Source organism: Hyla sarda, chromosome 3 (genome assembly GCF_029499605.1).
Source record: "Hyla sarda isolate aHylSar1 chromosome 3, aHylSar1.hap1, whole genome shotgun sequence".
Classification (NCBI taxonomy): domain Eukaryota; kingdom Metazoa; phylum Chordata; class Amphibia; order Anura; family Hylidae; genus Hyla; species Hyla sarda.
Genome location: NC_079191.1, coordinates 351,382,035 through 351,403,073, shown reverse-complemented (window position 1 = coordinate 351,403,073; position 21,039 = coordinate 351,382,035). Strand labels below are relative to the sequence as shown.

At 46.3% G+C, this 21,039-nt stretch overlaps 1 protein-coding gene across 1 annotated transcript in view; it reads right to left on the bottom strand.

Annotated features, from left to right (window-relative positions):
- Window positions 1-21,039, bottom strand: part of PYGB (glycogen phosphorylase B) — a 122,956-nt gene that overhangs the window by 48,721 nt on the left and 53,196 nt on the right. The window contains exons 3-4 of the mRNA XM_056567547.1: window positions 8,131-8,209; window positions 1,743-1,846 (exon numbers count right to left, since the gene is read on the bottom strand). Coding sequence (XP_056423522.1) covers window positions 1,743-1,846; window positions 8,131-8,209 — 183 coding nt within the window. The remainder of the gene's footprint in view (window positions 1-1,742; window positions 1,847-8,130; window positions 8,210-21,039) is intronic.

Sequence of the window (21,039 nt, the reverse complement as noted above, 5' to 3'; positions counted from 1 at the left end):
CAGACAAAGAATAAGTCAGCCAGCACTTTAGTTGGCCTTGCACCCCACCCACCTCTATCAGGTGTGTATATAAGGTGTCTTGGATGTTCCAGACCCTGCCATGCTTACTGAACTGTTCACACAGAGGCATATTCACAGTGTAGGGTCCGTCCCAATGAGGCCACCTTATCGCGGTGGGACGGTCCAAGCTATTTGACCGCCGGCGGAGACAAATTTGCGAGCTAAGTCCCTCACTATTTCATAGTTTCACATTTGCATCTATTACACCATAGCTGTATAGCTCTCCATGTTTTAACTGCATGTTCATGTTTCACCTATATACTTGTGCTGGCAGTGTGCTGCTGCATTCTTCTGTTGCTGTATATCTAGCCTAGTAGCGTGCACCTGTAGGCCAGGTCCATATAATAGTTTGGTATCAACTAAAGTGCTGGCTGACTTATTCTTTGTCTATATATATATATATATATATATATATATATATATTATGTGTGTGTGTATATATGTATATATATATATATATATATATATATATATATATATATATATATATATACCACAACTGTGTAAGCCAGCTTTAGGGGCAGGAATCTGTGCTCGTAAATATGGAATAAGTATTTAATTTCAGAATTGATTCTCCCCACAAGAACAGATGTCATTTTATTATAACAGTGTTTCCCAACCTGGGTGCCCCCAGCTGTTGCAAAACTACAACTCCCAGCATGCCCGGGCTGGGGGCACCCAGGTTGGTAACACTGTATTAAAGCGACAGCAGGAAGATGAATTGTTCCTCGGTGTCTTGTCAGTCTGTCCCCTGTATCTGATGGAGGGCTGCTAGGAAGCTCAGTGAATGTGGTTTCCTGCTCGGTTATCAGCTGATTTGATTGATAAATTACACCATTGCTTTAGGGGTGTATTCCTACAAAAAGCTTTTTAGTTGAATCAATTGAATAAAATGGCATAACTAATGCAGAAATGGAAGACACACTTAAAAAGGAAAAACTGAGGCGTCTCCTGTTTTCCAATTCAGTCCTGTCTTGGCTTTCAATAATTATAGTTAAAAACCTGAACGTGTGAACACAGCCTTAAAGGTGTACTCCGCTAGAAACATCTTATCTGTTGGATAGGGGATATGATGTTAGATCGCGGGGGTCCCGCCACTGGGGACCACCCGCGATCTCCATGGCGGTACCCCTCATTTGGTGCACGGAGCCAACTCCTCTCCGTGCCCGATGACTGGCGATGCAAGCCGCCACACCCCCTCCAGTCATGTCTATGGGAGGAGGCGTGACGGCTATGTACACAGACTATCCAGGAGTTGGCAGATGCTTTAGTCTAGGTCTGGGAGGACATCCCTCAGGAGACCATCTGCCACCTCATCAGGAGCATGCCCAGGCATTGTAGGGAGGTCATACAGGCACGTAGAGGCCATACACACTACTGAGCCTCATTTTGACTTATTTTAAGGACATTACATAAAGTTGGATCAGCATGTAGTGTGGTTTTCCACTTTGAGTGTGACTCCATATCCAGACCTCCATGGGTTGATAAATTTCATTTCCATTGATAGTTTTTGTGTGATTTTGTTGTCAGCACATTCAACTATGTAAAGATGAAAGTATTTCATACGATTAGTTCATTCATTCAGATCTAGGATGTGTTCCCTTTCTATTCATTTATAAACGTTCTGTATAATTTAAGGAACATTACATGTGTGTTCTCCTCCTAAAACTCAGTAGATTTACCTGCCAACCATTTACAAGCCTTTGGTTAAAGATCCCAAACTCATATCGAATTCCATAGCCATACGCAGCTAGTCCCAAAGTAGCCATAGAATCCAGAAAACAAGCTAGATTAATAAAAATAAAATAGATTAGAGAAAAGATTACAAGCGGTTAATAAAATAAGTAATGTTTTCTGCTGAAGTTGCATTTGAATAAAATGCAGACATTATTCTACAAAGAGTCAATTCACCAAGAAGGAATGCATTGGGTGTTTCAAAGAGTCTCCATGGTACTTAAGCTGGAAGCCTAGAAATGCTTGAGGGATAGTATCTTCTCTCAGAAGAGGAATCGGTCATTAGTGCATAGTGTGAACCTGTGCCAAGATGGCAGACAACCCAAACAAACGGATCCTAAACTAAAAGACTGAGAAAGGAAAAGGGGTACTTCAGCGTTTAAAAACTTATGCCCTACCCACAGAACAGGGACAAATGTCTGATCCCCCAAGATCTCTAAAGAGGGGTCCTGAATCTCCCTGTTGCATAAAGTATGGGGTTGGCACGAACTCCATGTATTCTCAATGGGAGCGCCGGAGATAAACGAGTGCTGTACTCGGGTATCTCCAGTGCTCCCATAGAGAAAAAATTAACCAGGTGCTAATCCCGCATTGGAGTGTGGGGAGATTTGGGGCCCAATTCTAGATATCCAAGGGGAGAGGGTGTTCCATATGTCAGACACTTATCCCCTATCTGGTGTATAGTGGAAACGTTGTTAAATAGGTAAAAAAAAATAAAAAATCATCAACTGGTGCCAGAAAGTTAAACAGATTTGTAAATTATTTCTATTTAAAAATCTTAATCCTTCCAGTACTTATCAGCTGCTGTATACTCCACAGGAAGATCTTTTCTTATTGAATTTCCTTTCTGTCTGGCCACAGTGCTCTCTGCTGACACCTCTGTCCATTTTAGGAACTGTCCAAAGTAGGAGCAAATCCCCATAGTAAACCTATCATGCTCCGGACAGTTCCTAACATGGACAGAGGTGTCAGCAGAGATCAGTGTGGTCAGACAGAGAAAAAATTCAAAAAGAAAAGAACTTCCTGTGGAGCATACAGCAGCTGATAAGTTCTGGAAGGTTTAAGATTTTTAAATAGAAGTAATATACAAATCTATTTAATTTTCTGGCACCAGTTGATTAAAAAGAAAATGTTTTCCAGTGGAGTACCACTTTAAATGCTGGAGTATCCCTTTAAGGCCTATGGTATTTGGCATCTGAACCACATCTCTGCATAAACAGGTTCCTGGGGCCTTACACGCCAGCACCCCAGACTTGACAGGCAAGGAGAACAGCGTTCAATGTTGTTCTCCTCAGCTCTATGTAAAGATGTGTTCAATCATTTAGTTTACATTGAATCTGCAGCTTCAAATATGCAGCATCAAATATGCGCAAGATACTGTACAGATTAATACACCCTTAGGGTTAGTTCACACATCCTTATTTTTTTCTGCAGATTTGCTGCAGCAGAGTTTGCTACCCCATAAAGTTAATGGACAGCAAAGTCTGCAGCAAAAATAAGGACATGTGAATATGCCCTAAGGGTGTATTTACATGTACAGTATCCTGCGCATATTATATGCTGCAAATATAAAGCTGTGTTCAGTCATTCAGTTCACATTGAACTCTGCAGCATAAAATTTGCAGCTTCAAATCAGCGCATCAAGTATGAGCAGGATATGAAGAAAATCCAGCAGGCAGCATATTTTGCTACAAACAGACGCACAGTGATTCTCTGCGGCAGCCCCGTGTGTTTAGTGAGGTTTGGAGGATAGCCCGTGTGTCACAGTCATGCCGATGTGCTGGGACTGCCTCCAAACCTTACTGCACACACAGGGCTGCCGCAGAGAATCACTGTGCATCTGCTTGTAGCAAAATATGCTGCCTGCTGGATTTTCTGCAGCATGAAATATGCAGCGTATACGCCATGTGTGACCTTGCCCTAAAAGCGGATCGGTCAGCACACCTCAGCCAAAAAGACAAAACATGCAGAGAAGGTTTTGTAAAGTATTCAAATGAAGCAGCAACTATCTGGTTTACAGACCCTTACCCTTCTATAGAACGGACATGCTTTACCTCAGAATGGTCATCAGTAGAAATCCTGACATTTACCTCAAGTAATCCTGTACATGATGCTTCTACAAAACAGATTTGTAAATCACTTCTATTAAAATATCTTAATCCTTCCAGTACTTTTTAGGGGCTGTATACTAAAGAGAAATCCAAAAAAGAAATGCATTTCCTATGATGTCATGACCACAGTGCTCTCTGCTGACCTCTGCTGTCCATTTTAGGAACTGTCCAGAGCAGCATATGTTTGCTATGGTGATTTTCTCCAGCTCTGGACAGTTCCTAAAATGGACAGCAGAGGTCAGCAGAGAGCACTGTGGTCATGACATCAGAGGAAATGCATTTCTTTTTTGGATTTCTAGTATACAGCCCCTAAAAAGTACTGGAAGGATTAAGATATTTTAATAGAAGTGATTTACAAATCTGTTTAACTTTTTTGCTCCAGTTGATTTAAAATAAATAAATAAATAAAAAAAAGGTTTCCACTGGAGTACCCCTTTAAGAGGAGAAATAAAAAGTGCATGCACTATTTTTTTTCCCCGCTAAACTACCGGATCCCTGAAGGAACCCATTCAAATGAATGGGTCTGTTGGGACCTGGCAATGACCGTTGTGTTCCAACCCGTTTCAGGGTCTGTTCTGCTCCCAAAAAAAAAAACAATGAGCCAAACAAACCCTAAAGACATTGTCAATGTGAACCTAGCTGTTACGCCTAGCGCTCCGGGTCCCCGCTCCTCCCCGGAGCGCTCACGGCGTCTTTCTCCCTGCAGCGCCCCGGTCAGTCCCGCTGACCGGGAGCGCTGCACTGTTTTGGCCGTTGGGGATGCGATTCGCACAGCGGGACGCGCCCGCTCGCGAATCGCATCCCAGGTCACTTACCCGTCCCGGTCCCCTGCTGTCATGTGCTGGCGCGCGCGGCTCCGCTCTCTAGGGCGCGCGCGCGCCAGCTCTCTGAGACTTAAAGGGCCAGTGCACCAATGATTGGTGCCTGGCCCAATTAGCTTAATTGGCTCCCACCTGCTCCCTGCCTTTATCTAGTCTCCTCCCTTGCACTCCCTTGCCGGATCTTGTTGCCTTGTGCCAGTGAAAGCGTTTAGTGTGTCCAAAGCCTGTGTACCTGAACTTCTGCTACCCATCCTGACTACGAACCTTGCCGCCTGCCCTCGACCTTCTGCTACGTCTGACCTTGCCTCTGCCTAGTCCTTCTGTCCCACGCCTTCTCAGCAGTCAGCGAGGTAGAGCCGTTGCTAGTGGATACGACCTGGTTGCTACTGCCGCAGCAAGACCATCCCGCTTTGCGGCGGGCTCTGGTGAAAACCAGTAGCCTCTTAGAACCGGTCCACTAGCACGGTCCACGCCAATCCCTCGCTGACACAGAGGATCCACTACCTGGAAGCCGAATCGTGACAGTAGATCCGGCCATGGATCCCGCTGAGGTGCCGCTGCCAAGTCTCGCTGATCTTCCCACGGTGGTCGCTCAGCAATCGCAGCAGATTGCCCAACAAGGACAGCAGCTGTCGCAGTTGACCGCCATGTTACAGCAAATTCTGCCTCTGCTACAGCAGCAACCATCTCCTCCGCCAGCTCCTGCACCTCCTCCGCAGCGAGTGGCCGCTCCTAACCTCCGCTTGTCCCTGCCGGACAAATTTGATGGGGACTCCAGACTCTGCCGTGGATTTTTGTCTCAGTGTTCCCTGCATATGGAGATGTTGTCAGACTTGTTTCCTACAGAACGGTCTAAGGTGGCGTTCGTAGTAAGTCTTCTTTCAGGAAAGGCCTTGTCTTGGGCCACACCGCTCTGGGACCGCAATGATCCTGCCACAGCCACAGTCCAGTCCTTCTTTGCTGAAGTCCGAAGTGTCTTTGAGGAACCTGCCCGAGCCTCTTCTGCTGAGACTGCCTTGCTGAACCTGGTCCAGGGTAATTCTTCCGTTGGCGAGTACGCCATACAATTCCGTACTTTTGCTTCTGAACTATCCTGGAATAATGAGGCTCTCTGCGCGACCTTTAAAAAAGGCCTATCCAGTCGCATCAAGGATGTGCTGGCCGCACGAGAGATTCCTGCCAACCTCCAAGAACTCATCCATTTGGCTACCCGCATTGACATGCGTTTTTCTGAGCGACACCAAGAGCTCCGCCAGGAAAAAGACTTAGATCTCTGGGCACCTCTCCCACAGCATCCTTTGCAGTCTTCGCCTGGGCCTCCCGCCGAGGAGGCCATGCAAGTGGATCGGTCTCGCCTGACCCAGGAAGAGAGGAATCGCCGTAGAGAAGAAAATCTCTGTCTGTACTGTGCCAGTACTGAGCATTTCTTGGTGGATTGCCCTATCCGTCCTCCACGCCTGGGAAACGCACGCACGCACCCAGCTCACGTGGGTGTGGCATCTTTTGCTTCTAAGTCTTCTTCTCCACGTCTCACGGTGCCCGTGCGGATTTCCCCTACAGCCAACTCCTCCATCTCAGCCGTGGCCTGCTTGGACTCTGGTGCCTCCGGGAATTTCATGTTAGAGTCCTTTGTTAATAGATTCAGCATCCCGGTGACCCGTCTCGTCAAACCGCTCTACATTTCCGCGGTCAACGGAGCCAGATTGGACTGCACCGTGCGTTACCGCACAGAACCCCTCCTGATGTCTATCGGACCCCACCACGAAAGGATTGAGTTCTTCATTCTCCCCAACTGTACCTCTGAGGTCCTCCTCGGTCTGCCTTGGCTCCGGCTTCATTCCCCCACCATTGATTGGACCACCGGGGAGATCAGGAACTGGGACTCTGCCTGCAATAGGAAGTGCCTCTCCCCCCCTCCCAGTCCCATCAGGCAAGCCTCTGTGCCTCCCCATGGCCCCCGTCCTGGTGTCACACTGCCCCGTGCCAGGCCTCGCCCTCTGCCCTCCCTCCCCATTCCCACTCCTGCTGTACTGCCTGCCGTTGAGGAAACCCTCCATTCTTTCCCGGTGTCCTCATCCCAGGGGAGGCAGTCTCCGGACAAAGAGAAGGGGAGACCTAAGGGGGGGGGTACTGTTACGCCTAGCGCTCCGGGTCCCCGCTCCTCCCCGGAGCGCTCACGGCGTCTTTCTCCCTGCAGCGCCCCGGTCAGTCCCGCTGACCGGGAGCGCTGCACTGTTTTGGCCGTTGGGGATGCGATTCGCACAGCGGGACGCGCCCGCTCGCGAATCGCATCCCAGGTCACTTACCCGTCCCGGTCCCCTGCTGTCATGTGCTGGCGCGCGCGGCTCCGCTCTCTAGGGCGCGCGCGCGCCAGCTCTCTGAGACTTAAAGGGCCAGTGCACCAATGATTGGTGCCTGGCCCAATTAGCTTAATTGGCTCCCACCTGCTCCCTGCCTTTATCTAGTCTCCTCCCTTGCACTCCCTTGCCGGATCTTGTTGCCTTGTGCCAGTGAAAGCGTTTAGTGTGTCCAAAGCCTGTGTACCTGAACTTCTGCTACCCATCCTGACTACGAACCTTGCCGCCTGCCCTCGACCTTCTGCTACGTCTGACCTTGCCTCTGCCTAGTCCTTCTGTCCCACGCCTTCTCAGCAGTCAGCGAGGTAGAGCCGTTGCTAGTGGATACGACCTGGTTGCTACTGCCGCAGCAAGACCATCCCGCTTTGCGGCGGGCTCTGGTGAAAACCAGTAGCCTCTTAGAACCGGTCCACTAGCACGGTCCACGCCAATCCCTCGCTGACACAGAGGATCCACTACCTGGAAGCCGAATCGTGACACTAGCCTTAGTCAGGTAAAATGTTTTATCACACAAAACTAAATAACCCACATCAGTACTGTGCCGAATTTGTATGTAACAATGCCTACAGTCTGGGAGGCAAGAAAGGATAGACTGGTGTGCTTATGAATGTACTCACACACCATGGGGGAGATTTATCAAAACCGAACAGAGGAAAAGTTGCCCAGTTGCCCATAGCAACCAATCAGATCGCTTCTTTCATTTTTAACAAGGCCTCTGAATAATGAAAGAAGTGATCTGTTTGGTTGCTATGGGCAACTGGGCAACTTTTCCTCTGGACAGTTTTGATAAATCTCCCCCTATATGTTTAATATGTTTTCAATATATTCATTGGATAATGCGAGGACACTATAATAACTATTTGCCATAATTCCTCATGTAGATTAAATGTTAGGGCAGGATATACCTGAAGGTACAAATGAGCTATTCAAATGCGCATTGCTTGGGCCTTAGATGGTTATTGTACTTTCTAAATGTACAAACAACTTCCTCCTGAAGAAAATCCTGTGTTATCGGACATCACTAACAGGCTGAAATGGATCGATTACCTGCCAAGCGTCCCAGCCCTCCATTTCCAAGTCCTGCATCTTCTTCTATCTCCTCCAGTTCCTCCATGTCCAGGCCCAGCTGTGAGAAAATGAAAGAGTAAAGATCATATAGCTTTACATAGTCAAGGATGCTGCCGGCACAGCAAGGAAAAGGATGTCTTCTCAGTGCTCTCCAGAGAAATTAAATCATTTTAACCGTATAACGGACTGGTAAAAATAAAAAAGATTTATTCAGCATAAGATACTTGCTGACCACGCGTTTTTAGGGGCGGGGAACGCGTTGTCCGCAAGTTCTTATGCTGAATAAATCTTTTTTTTATTGTTACCAGTCCGTTTTACAGTTAAAATGACTATGTATCTTTGACCGTCGGAAAGACGGGTGTGATGCCGGCTGCACTCCAGATCTACTAAGCCACTTGGGGTTGGCTATATGCGCAGATTGGTGTTGTGCCCACAGTACAACACATCCAGGTGAGCGTACCCCACTACAGCACACCACTCACACAGTTAAAGGGAATAACAGCACATGGTTGCGCTTTTTCTTTTTGTTTCTTTTGTTTCTCTGAAAACGCACCTATATAGCTTTACATTGCATTCACAACCGTGCAAGACCTGTATCGGGAGTCTCTCAATGGAGAGACAGAAGTTGGAAACCACTGGTCCTACAACCTTTAGTGGTCCCCTACCCAGTCCTGAAGGCCAACCAACATTCCAGTATTAAGCTGCATTCACACTTCATTTTTACATCACGGGTAACGGATCCGGCTGGGGGAGGGGCAAACCAGGCTCTCCCGTACCCCAGCCGGACCAGCGCTGAAATCCATTTACTTTTATGAGCTGACCGGGGTAAAACGGTGACTCCGGTCGGCTCATTTTTGACCTGTATCCAGTTTTGTGACGGGACCTAAAACCGTAGTATGCAACGGTTTTAGGTCCGGTCAGGAAACCGCATACGGGTCAAAAATTAGCCGACCGGTGTCACAGTTTGACTCCGGTCGGCTCATAAAAGTAAATGGATTTCAGCGCTGGTCCGGCTGGGGTATGGGAGAGCCCAGTTTGCCCCTCCCCCAGCCGGATCCGTCATACGTAATGTAAAAACGAAGTGTGAATGCAGCCTTTTGCAGTTACTCCATTAGAATAAAACAGGACAGAAAATTAAAATCCTGGACTGTTAGTGAACATTGAGGACTGTTTTGGGGACTTCTGATCTATACAACCCTTCTGGGACTTCTGGTCTATAACAGACCAATGTACGGGTCATAATAACTAATCAAGTAAAAAAGTGGGTGTAAAGAAACCTTTAGGGCTGTTTTCTAACCTATAGAAATGTTTACAGCTAGCAAAATTACTATTTTTCTGTAAATTGTCTAACCCTTCTGTAAATGCATATGTTAATCTGAATTGGCAGGATTAGATTAGCAAACATTTTGGATTATCTGATTGTCATAGAAATGTATATAAAACTGACAAGTAAATACATTTTACTTAGAGGAATCTCGTAACTGGTTATGTCTGGTCAGTTTTGGGTTTTTGATGCACTGTGAGATTACAGATTATTACAGTCCACAGATACAAAGTACCAGCAATTCTCTACAATGAGATGCCAGGTTATAAGAAATTAACCATACAATTGGGGCAGGTTGAAACGGGTATTAACATAGTTTTTGACCCTGAAACTGGGCAGATTTCCATCGGAGATGGTGAACCACGTCAATGGGAGGTTCAGGACAGGCTATCCACCCCACTGACCACAGCTCGGAGACAATGAACTACGTCAATGGGAGGTTCAGGACAGGCTATCCACCCCACTGACCACAGCTCGGAGACAATGAACTACGTCAATGGGAGGTTCAGGACAGGCTATCCACCCCACTGACCACAGCTCGGAGACAATGAACTACGTCAATGGGAGGTTCAGGACAGGCTATCCACCCCACTGACCACAGCTCGGAGACAATGAACTACGTCAATGGGAGGTTCAGGACAGGCTATCCACCCCACTGACCACAGCTCGGAGACAATGAACTACGTCAATGGGAGGTTCAGGACAGGCTATCCACCCCACTGACCACAGCTCGGAGACAATGAACTACGTCAATGGGAGGTTCAGGACAGGCTATCCACCCCACTGACCACAGCTCGGAGACAATGAACTACGTCAATGGGAGGTTCAGGACAGGCTATCCACCCCACTGACCACAGCTCGGAGACGATGAACTACGTCAATGGGAGGTTCAGGACAGGCTATCCACCCCACTGACCACAGCTCGGAGACAATGAACTACGTCAATGGGAGGTTCAGGACAGGCTATCCACCCCACTGACCACAGCTCGGAGACGATGAACTACGTCAATGGGAGGTTCAGGACAGGCTATCCACCCCACTGACCACAGCTCGGAGACGATGAACTACGTCAATGGGAGGTTCAGGACAGGCTATCCACCCCACTGACCACAGCTCGGAGACGATGAACTACGTCAATGGGAGGTTCAGGACAGGCTATCCACCCCACTGACCACAGCTCGTAGAGAATGTATGGTATAAGAATACACACGGGTGAGGTTTTTATGAACCATACAAATTCTAGTGAACATCATGTTAGGGGTCCCAGTGCTGAACAGTCAGGACAATTTAACTAAACAAATTCAGACTTCAAATTAAGAAGGGGAGATTAAAGGGGTACTCCCGTGAAAACCTTTTTTTTTTTTTTTTTTTATCAACTGGTGCCAGAAAGTTTAACAGATTTGTAAATCACTTCTATTAAAAAATCTTAATCCTTCCAGTACTTTTTAGGGGCTGTATACTAAAGAGAAATCCAAAAAAGAAATGCATTTCCTCTGATGTCATGACCACAGTGCTCTCTGCTGACATCTCTGTCCATTTTAGGAACTGTCCAGAGCTGGAGAAAATCCCCATATAAACATATGCTGCTCTGGACAGTTCCTAAAATGGACAGCAGAGGTCAGCAGAGAGTGGTCATGACATCAGAGGAAATGCATTTCTTTTTTTGGATTTCTCTTTAGTATACAGCCCCTAAAAAGTACTGGAAGGATTAAGATTTTTTAATAGAAGTGATTTACAAATCTGTTTAACTTTCTGGCACCAGTTGATAAAAAAAAAGAAGTTTTCCATGGGAGTACCCCTTTAAGCTTTACTTACTGCCAAAAAAACTTTCTCTTCATGAGCTTCAAGAGCAGTAGAGGGGACGGGGTCACGTTGGACATCCCAGGGGGTAGTGCAGCTGCATCCTTTGGAAAACATATACCCTCTCTCTATTATCCATGATTCCTTGCCTGAACCTTTTTGTTACCATAATATCACAACATTTTTTTATAAACAGAATACAATGGAAAACTGATTTTATTTTGCGGCCTTAACATTTTTACAAAACTGCATATATTGTCACATGGCAGCATGTTATGCCATATACACGTTTTGCTCTTCTCAGACAGCACAGCTGTAGAACAAACTATGGGGCAGGGGCACTGGCGTTTTGTATTAGGTAGGGTTTATATCATATTTGTGTTGTCTGTCAGAAAAATATCTCGAATAGCCACAGCCCACTGATTTAACCCAAACATAGTCAGCTAGAAACTACATTTGGGTAATTTTTGGAATGTATGCATGTTTAGAATTGGACTCAAAAGTGTGGTGTGCTGTTAGGTCCAAGCCCAAACAGGTAAAGGTTCACAAAATGACCTAAACGTAGTGCGTAGTTGATCACGTTCAGGCCATTAAAGTCAATTACAGGTCTAGTTACAAAAGGAGGTGGTGTGCTACCCAGTATTTTGCCAGGCAACAGACCAATGCAGATGTTTGATTCTACACAGAACACAAACATTTATGAGAAAACAAGATTAAAATTCAATTTACCAATCAGACGATACATCATGGCCTATGGTAGCGCTGTTTACCCAACTACTTTGAATGAGTTTGATTCTTTAGTCACAATACTTTAGTTCCCATGATGAATCTATTTAGATGATGAAAAGTGTAGGGAATTTACTGGAATATAGGGCAAGTGTATATAGGGAAACACTGGAAAGATGGGTCATTCTTTCCAGTGGAATTACCTAGCTTTTACCTAGGGTATTAGAGTGTTTTGTTTTTAAAGAGGACCTACCGTATATACTCGAGTATAAGCCGACCCGAATATAAGCCGAGGCCCCTAATTTCACCCCCAAAAACCCAGGAAAAGTTATTGACTCGACTATAAGCCTAGGGTGGGAAATACATCATCCATCGTCCCCCCCTGTCATCATCACCCGTCATCATCGTCCCCCCCCCCCTTCATCATCACCTCCTGTCAATCCCTTTCAGTGGTATTCAACCTGTGGACCTCCAGATGTTGCAAAACTACAACTCCCAGCATGCCCGAACAGCCATCGGCTGTCCGGGCATGCCGGGAGTTGTAGTTTTGCAACATCTGGAGGTTCGCAGGTTGAAGACCACTGCGGCCTTCGTCATCATCCAGACCCCCCTTTAGTTTTCTACTCACCTCCCCTCGGTGGGAAGGAAGGGTGAGCTGGTCCGGGCCATCTTGCTGCAGGGACCGTCCAGTGGGGAGGGTTAGTTGTTCCGGGCTGTCCATCTTCACCGGGAGGCCCTCTTCTCCGCTCCGGGCCGGCCCTGGACTAGTGACGTTGCCTTGACGACGACGCACAGGGACGTTCATGCGCAGGGACATCACCGACGTCTGCTGCGCACAGACGTCCCTGTGCGTCGTCGTCAAGGCAGCGTCACTAGTCCGGGGCCGGGCCCGGAGCGGAGAAGAGGGCCCCCCCTGGTGAAGATGGACAGCCCGAAACGACTTACCCTCCCCACCGGACGGTCCCTGCAGCATAGATGGCCCGGACCAGCTCACCCTTCCTTCCCACCTAGGGGAGGTGAGTAGAAAACTAAAGGGGGGGTCTGGATGATGATGAAGGCCGCAGTGGTCTTCAACCTGTAGACCTCCAGATGTTTCAAAACTACAACTCCCAGCATGCCCGAACAGCCAATGGCTGTCTGGGCATACTGGGAGTTGTAGTTTTGCAACATCTGGAGGTCCGCAGGTTGAAGACCACTGATGAAGGGATTGACAGGCGGTGATGATGAGGGGGGGGGGGTCTGGATGATGACGGGGGTGATGATGACGGGTCTGGATGATGACGGGGGTCTGGATGATGACAAGGGGGATGATGACAGGGTGATGATTACAGGGGGATGATGACGGGGGTGTTAATGACGGGGGTCTGGATGATGACAGGGGGGATGATGTCATGGGGTGATGATGTATTTCCCTCCCTAGGCTTATAGTCGAGTCAATAACTTTTCCTGGTTTTTGGGGTGAAATTAGGGACCTCGGCTAATATTCGGGTCGGCTTATACTCAAGTATATACGGTGTGCTTTGGTAAATACTTGTGTTCCCCATGAAATGACATTTTTGGAGCATCACTTCTCCAACATTCTCGATATTATTGAGTTTTCAAAGAAGTAAAAAAAGACATTTGCATGTGGAGCCGGAAAGGGAGGAAAGCAACAAAAGAATGAAAAAAGGGAAAGAGAGGGAAGAAAATTATCAGAATTTAAAAAAGCAAAAACCTGCAGTACCTGACACAATAGGGCAGGGAATAAGGAAACAGAATAATATCCAGACTGGTATATAGTCAGTATGTCTTGCTATTTGTCTATGTAAAACCACAAAAAACATCAATCACTGAGGCCGCTTTACTGTTCACAATAAGTGTAAAGAATATGGTTAATACCATAAGATAATAGGATACCATGGTTTCCCAAGGACATAAACAAAACAACAATCCCAAACTCTTGATGTGATCCTCCTAAGGATGGTTCGGAGTCCCCAGTGGTTCCCCCTTTCTATGGAGGTGTAGGACTGTTTGGAAATGCTCTGTTATGGTAGGAGAATATGAATTCCCCATAGTAGTGGAATCACAATTCTCGCAGCAATATGGGGGATCCTTAGTAGGCTATGAGAGATTCTAAATGACCAGGGATTATGGAAAGAAGTTGGACATTCAGGGCATTACGTATGGAACATCGGTGATTTTTGCCACTAAGTGAGAATTATGCAAAGTCAGCACATTCAATGTATTGCTATTTCCAACACTTGTTTTTTGTTTTGCAGCACGCAGTAGGAGACAGATTGTTTTATAAGAATATGCTACAGTGAGATGAAAGAGAGCCAACCTGGGATGTAACAGGATCTGCATAATACACAATGGCAGGACTGTGAACGTGCAGCTTGATGCGATCTCACACAGGAGACAGGAGCGCAGCAGCCAGACAGATCCCCCAAGCTGTCTTCATTATCCCCCGCGCATGCATCATTGATAACGACACCTATATGGAATCTCTCCATTCTCAACCTTTTCCTTTGTATAGGACAGATCTACAGTAACACTAGACCAGTGATGGTGAACCTTTTTGAGCCCGAGTGCCCACACCGTAAAGCACGCCAACTTTTTTCCCCTCAAAGTGCCAGCACAGCAATTAAACCAGAATACTGAGGTTTAAAGGGGTACTCCAGTGGAAAACTTTTTTTTTTTAATCAACTGGTACCAGAAAGTTTAACAGATGTGTAAATTACTTCTATTAAAAAAATATTTGCCCTTCCAGTACTTTTTAGCAGCTGTATGCTACAGAGAAAATTCTATAGTTTTTGAATTTCTTTTTTGTCTTGTCCACAGTGCTCTCTGCTGACACCTGCTGCCCGTATCAGGAACTGTCCAGAGCAGCATAGGTTTGCTATGGGGATTTTCTCCTGCTCTGGAAAGTTCCTGATACGGGCAGCAGGTGTCAGCAGAGAGCACTGTGGACAAGACAAAAAAGAAATTCAAAAAGTATAGAATTTTCTCTGTAGCATACAGCTGCTAAAAAGTACTGGAAGGGTAAAGATTTTTTAATAGAAGTCATTTACAAATCTGTTTAACTTTCCTGCACCAGTAGATTTAAAAGAAAAAAAAAAAGTTTTCTACCGGAGTCCCCCTTTGAGTTTAGAAAAAAACCAACTCATACAGTTGCCATAACTAAATAACATCTTTTGTTTTAAAAGAAGAACACGACAGAGTTCAATGATCCAAACTTGTTTTTTTTTTATTTTATTGAAAAAACATCAATTCTAGTAAAGAAAACACACTGGTGGTTGGTGGTGCATCACCTAAACAAACCCCTGCTCCCACCTATCCACCTGCAGTTTTCATGCATCGTACATGCTGCTTTGGCACAGTTTACATCAGAATTACATCCGGTTTTGGTGCATGTATGTCAATAGACCTAGGGCTGGGCGGTATGACCAAATGTGTGTATCACGGTATTTTTTTTTAACTTTTGGCGGTTCCACGGTATATAACGGTATTTCCTAGAGCCCCCCCCCCATATTAATTATCAGCCCACATCCCCATCGAGGTAAATACTCACATATCACCCGCAAGCGCTGCCCTCCTCGTCCTGTTTGTTGCGGCCGCCGGCGCTGACACTCTATACTGTACACTGTATCCCTATGCCCGGGCTGCAGAAGGTAAACAAAATAAACTTTAACGCACCTACATCGGCCTTACGCTGGGGACGTGAACATCGGAGAGCTGTCAGCCTATCACCCGCCGCAGTGATGTTCCGCCTCGGCCGGTGATAGGCTGAGCCCGCTGTCATGTAAGGAGCTCTGGCCGGCTTCTTACATGATAGTGGGCTCAGCCTATCACCGGCCGAGGCGGAACATCGCTGCGGCCGGTGATAGGCTGATGGCTGTCCGACATTCCCGTCCCCAGGAAACAAGTGAGGCCGGTACCGGATCAACGGGAGGTGAGTTAAAGTTTATTTTGTTTATTTTTTGCAGCCCGGGCATAGGAATACAGTATAGAGCAGTAGTCTTCAACCTGTGGACCTACAGATGTTGCAAAACTACAACTCCCAGCATGCCCGGACAGCCGTTGGCTGTCCGGGCATGCTGGGAGTTGTAGTTTTGCAACATCTGGAGGTCCACAAGTTGGAGACCACTGGTATAGAGTGTCAGCGCCAGCAGCCACAACAAACAGAACGAGGAGGGCAGCGCTTGCGGGTGACATGTGAGTAGTACCCTGATGGGGACAGCGCTGGGCTGATAATTAATTGGGGGGCAGAACAGTGCTCGCGGGTCACATAGGATTAGTTCCCCGATGGGGACAGCGCAGTGCTGGGCTGATAATACATTCATTCCCGAGGGGGAGGGGCCAAACCGGTATTGCGGTATGGGTTAAAATGCATATCGTGCAGCACTAAAATTTCGGTATTCAGTATGAACCGGTATACCGCCCAGCCCTAGAATAGACCTGCATTTTTCTTCAGGTTTCTGATCGTCCAGCTGCACCAAAGCTACATGTAAACTGTGCCAAAGATGCGTACAAGGGGATACTCAACTTGTGATATGATTACATACCAGACTGAAATTGTATGAGGAAAGCCTTACTCTGGGTCCTTTCTCTGCTTCAACAGTTACAGTAAATAACCTGAATTCGGATGAACTAGATTAACAAAAGAAACTAAACTTGCTTAACACACTTTAAACACTTAAGGACGCAGCTCATTTTCACCTTAAGGACGCAGCCTTTTAGTGCAAATCTGACCACTTTCACTTTATATATTAATAACTCTGGGATGCTTTTACCTTTCATTCTGATTCTGAGATAGTTTTTTCGTGGCATAGTCTACTTTAACCTAGTGGTAAATTTTCGTAGTTACTTGCATCCTTTCTTGGTGAAAAATCCCAAAATGTCATGAAACTTTTGAATTTTTTGAGCTGCTTGTAAGGAAACAACTCTCTGCTTGTAAGGAAAATGGACATTCCAAATAAATTATAGATTGATTCACATATACAAAATGTCTACTTTATGTTGACATCATAAAATGGACATGTTTCTACTTTTTGAAGACATTAGAGGGCTTCAAAGTTTAGCATCAATTTTCAAAATTTTCATGAAAAATTCTAAATCTGAATTTTTCAGGGACCTGTTAAGTTTGAAGTGGATTTAAGGGACCTTTCTGTGAGAAATACCCCATAAATGACCCCATTATAGAAACTGCACCCCTAAAAGCATTCAAAATTACATTCAGAAAGTCTGTTAACCCTTTAGGTGTTTCACAGGAACAGCAGCAATGAGAAAAATGAAGATCTCCATTTTTTACATTAACATGTTCATGTAGCCCAATATTTTTCATTTTTACAAGGGATATAAGGAGAAAAAGTCCCACAAAATTTGTAGCCCAATTTCTCTCAAATAAGAAAATACCTCATATGTTGATGCAAAGTGCTCTGCGGGCTCACAACATGTCTCAAAAGAGAAAGAGCAACTGTGGGATTTTGGAGGGCGAATTTTGCTGAAATGTTTTTTTTTTTAGGGGGGATGTGGCATTTAGCAAGCCCCCATGGTACCAGAACAGTAAAAAAAAAAAACACATGGCATACTATTTGGGAACCCCTCCAGGAACGTTACAAGGGGTACAGCAACCTTAACACCTCACAGGTGTTTGACAGGTTTGCATTGAAGTTGGACGTGAAAATGATTCTCAACACTAAAATGATGGGTGTTACTCCAAATTTTTCATTTTCACATGGGGTAATAGGAGAAAATGGACACCAAAATTTGAAGCCCAATTTCTCCCGAGTAAGGAAATACCCCTTATGTGGACTCAAAGTGCTCTGCTGGCACACTACAATGCTCAGAACAGAAGGTGCACCATTGGGCATTTGGAGAGAGAATTTGGTTGGAATAGAAGTCGGGGGCCATGTCCATTTACAAAGCCCCCCCGTGGTGCCAGAACAGTGGACCCCCCCCCACATTTGACCCCATTTCAGAAACTACACCCCTCACAGAATTTAATATGGGGTGCAGTGAGCATTTACATCAGACTGGCGTTTGACAGATCTTTGGAACAGTGGGTTGAGCAAATGAAAAATTTAATTTTTCATTTTCACAGACCACTGTTCCAAAAATCTGTCAGACACCTGTGGGGTGTAAATGCTCAATGCATCCCTTATTACATTACATGAGGGGTGTAGTCTCCGAAATGGGGTCACATGTGGGGGGGGGCACTGTTCTGGCACCACGGGGGGCTTTGTAAACACACACGGCCTTCAATTCCAGCCAAATTCTCTCTCTAAAAGCCCAATGGCGCTCCTTCTCTTCTGAGCATTGTAGTGCGTCAGCAGAGCACTTTACATGCACATAAGGAGTATTTCCTTACTCAGAAGAAATGGGGTTACAAATTTTGGGGGGCTTTTTCTCCCATAAATCTTGGGGTAACACCAGCATTTTAGTGAAAAAAAATCTAATTTAACATTTTCATGTCCAATTTTAATGAACATTTGTCAAACACCTGTGGGGTGTTAAAGGCTCACTATACCATTTTTTACGTTTTTTTTTATTTGCGTTTATGTCAGAACCGCTGTAACTATCAGCCACCCCTGTGCAAATCACCAATATAGGCCTCAAATGTACATAGTGCGCTCTCACTCCTTGTTGTGCATCCGCAGAGCATTCTACGCCAACATATGGGGTATTTCCGTATTCAGGAGAAATTGCTTTACAAATTTTGGGGGTCTTTTTTTCCTTTTACCTCTTGTGAAAATAAAAAGTATGGGACAACACCAGCATGTTAGTGTAAAAAAAATAGAATTTTTTTACACTAACATGCTTTTCCATTTGATAAGGGGTAAAAGGAGAAAAAGCCCCCCGAAATATGACAGGGCTCTGAAGTGAGAGAGCACCATGCGCATTTGAGGGCTAAATTAAGGATTTGCAAGCATTACAATTGCCTTTGCCACCACAAGTACCCTACAGCAGTGTTTCGCAAACAGGGTGCCTCCAGCTGTTGCAAAACTCCCAGCAAGCCTGGAGAGTCAATGGCTGTCCGGCAATGCTGGGAGTTGTTTTTCAACAGCTAGAGGCTCCTTTTTGGAAACAGTGCCATACCAGACGTTTTGAATTTTTATGGGGGGGGAGACTGTGTAATGGGTGTATGTATATGTCATGTTTTATTCTTTATTTTGTGGTAGTGTAGTGTAGTGTTTTTAGGGTATATTCACACAGGCGGGGGTTCACAGCGAGTTTCCCACTGGGAGTTTGAGCTGCGGTAGAAAATTAGCCGCAGCTCAAATTTGTAGCAGGAAACTTACTGTAAACCCCCGCCCGTGTGAATGTACCCTGTACATTCACATGGGGGGGGGGGGGGGGGGGCACACATTCTGGGAGTTGTAGTTTTGCAACATCTGGAGGGCCACAGTTTAGAGACCACTGCATCTGTGGCCCTCCAGATGTTGCAAAACTACAAATCCCAGCATGCCCTGACAGCCAACAGCTGTCTGGGCATGCTGGGAGCTGTAGTTTAGCAACATAAGGAGGCACACAGTTTGCAGAAATCACTGCATGGTGACAATCAGCTGTCCAAGACAGCTGATGTCCCCTAGACAGGAGCACTAGGATGGGTATGGGGGGGTTATAGGGGTCTTTGTGGGCTTGTGTGATGTGTTATTTCACACAGAGCTCACACAGCACCGATCTCCTCACAGATCTCCCTGCACTGAGGAGGTCGGAGCTGTGAAAGGCAGTTTTTTCAACTGCCTTTGCTGTGATTGGTCAATCTGGATTGATCCCAGCAATCGGAGGTCCCGCAGACGATCAGTTGTCTATGAAAGCTGAAGTCACTTCTCTATCACAGCGTGTTTACATGTTGTGACAGTTTAGCTTCAGGACGAGCCGGCTCCTCCTAACGCGGCAAGTACTTGCTGATTAGGACAAGCCGGTCCTTCATCGGCAACCAGTTAAACAACTCTATTAGTCTGTTTCTGGTATCAGATTTTATATAATTCAAAGCTGAAAACAGCTGCTCACAAGCATAAGATGTCCTGTGTGTAAAGGTGCTGTGTGTGTGTTTGAGGGGTGCTGTGTGTTTGAGGGGTGCTGTGTGTGAGTGTGTTTGAGGGGTGCTGTGTGTGAGTGTGTGTTTGAGGGGTGCTGTGTGTGGGGGTGGTGGGGGTGTTTGAGGGGTGCTGTGTGTGGGGGTGGTGGGGGTGTTTGAGGGGTGCTGTGTGTGGGGGTGTTTGAGGGGTGCTGTGTGTGGGGGTGGTGTGTGTGTTTGAGGGGTGCTGTGTGTGAGTGTGTTTGAGGGGTGCTGTGTGCGAGTGTGTTTGAGGGGTGCTGTGTGTGGGGGTGATGTGTGTGTGTGTGTGTTTGAGGGGTGCTGTGTATTTGTGGGGTGCTGTGTGTGAGGGGTGCTATGGGTGCTGTGTGGGGGTCTGCTGTGTTTATGTGGGTGTGTGGGGGATGGGGTGCTGTGTGTGTGTGTGTGTGTGGGGGGGGGGGGTTAGGGGTGCAGATTATTTATTTTTAATACATTTAGAAATGCTAATTTATTTATTTTTTAACAGTTATCCCAACCCCCTCCCCCTCCTCTCTTCTTCTTAGAGAAGGTGGGGGGAGGACACAGTCAGGCCTGGCACTCCAGTGATAAGTATGGTTTCTTCTCCGCAGAATGCTGTGTGGCGCAGCGACACTCCACACAGCCTGCTTGCAGGACAGACAGATCTTTTCTGATCCCACCTCCTGACTTTCCAGTAGAAAGCAGAGTATGCTGTGTGACGCAGTGACACAACACACAGCCTGCTCGCAAGAGAACAGATCTTTTCCGATTCCTCCTCCAGTCTTCGGGTTAGCATAGCGGAAATCCGGCGCCGGCGGAGCGCATCAAAAGGCATCCATGGCGAACTATGGCCGCGTGCCCACAGAGGGGGCTCTGCGTGCCACCTGTAGCACACGTGCCATAGGTTTGCCATCACTGCACTAGACCAACTCACGCCTGGAAAGTCAATACACAAATAACAGAAAAGAATGAAGATACTTTGACATCTCGCTAAAACACATTATGACAACTTGGT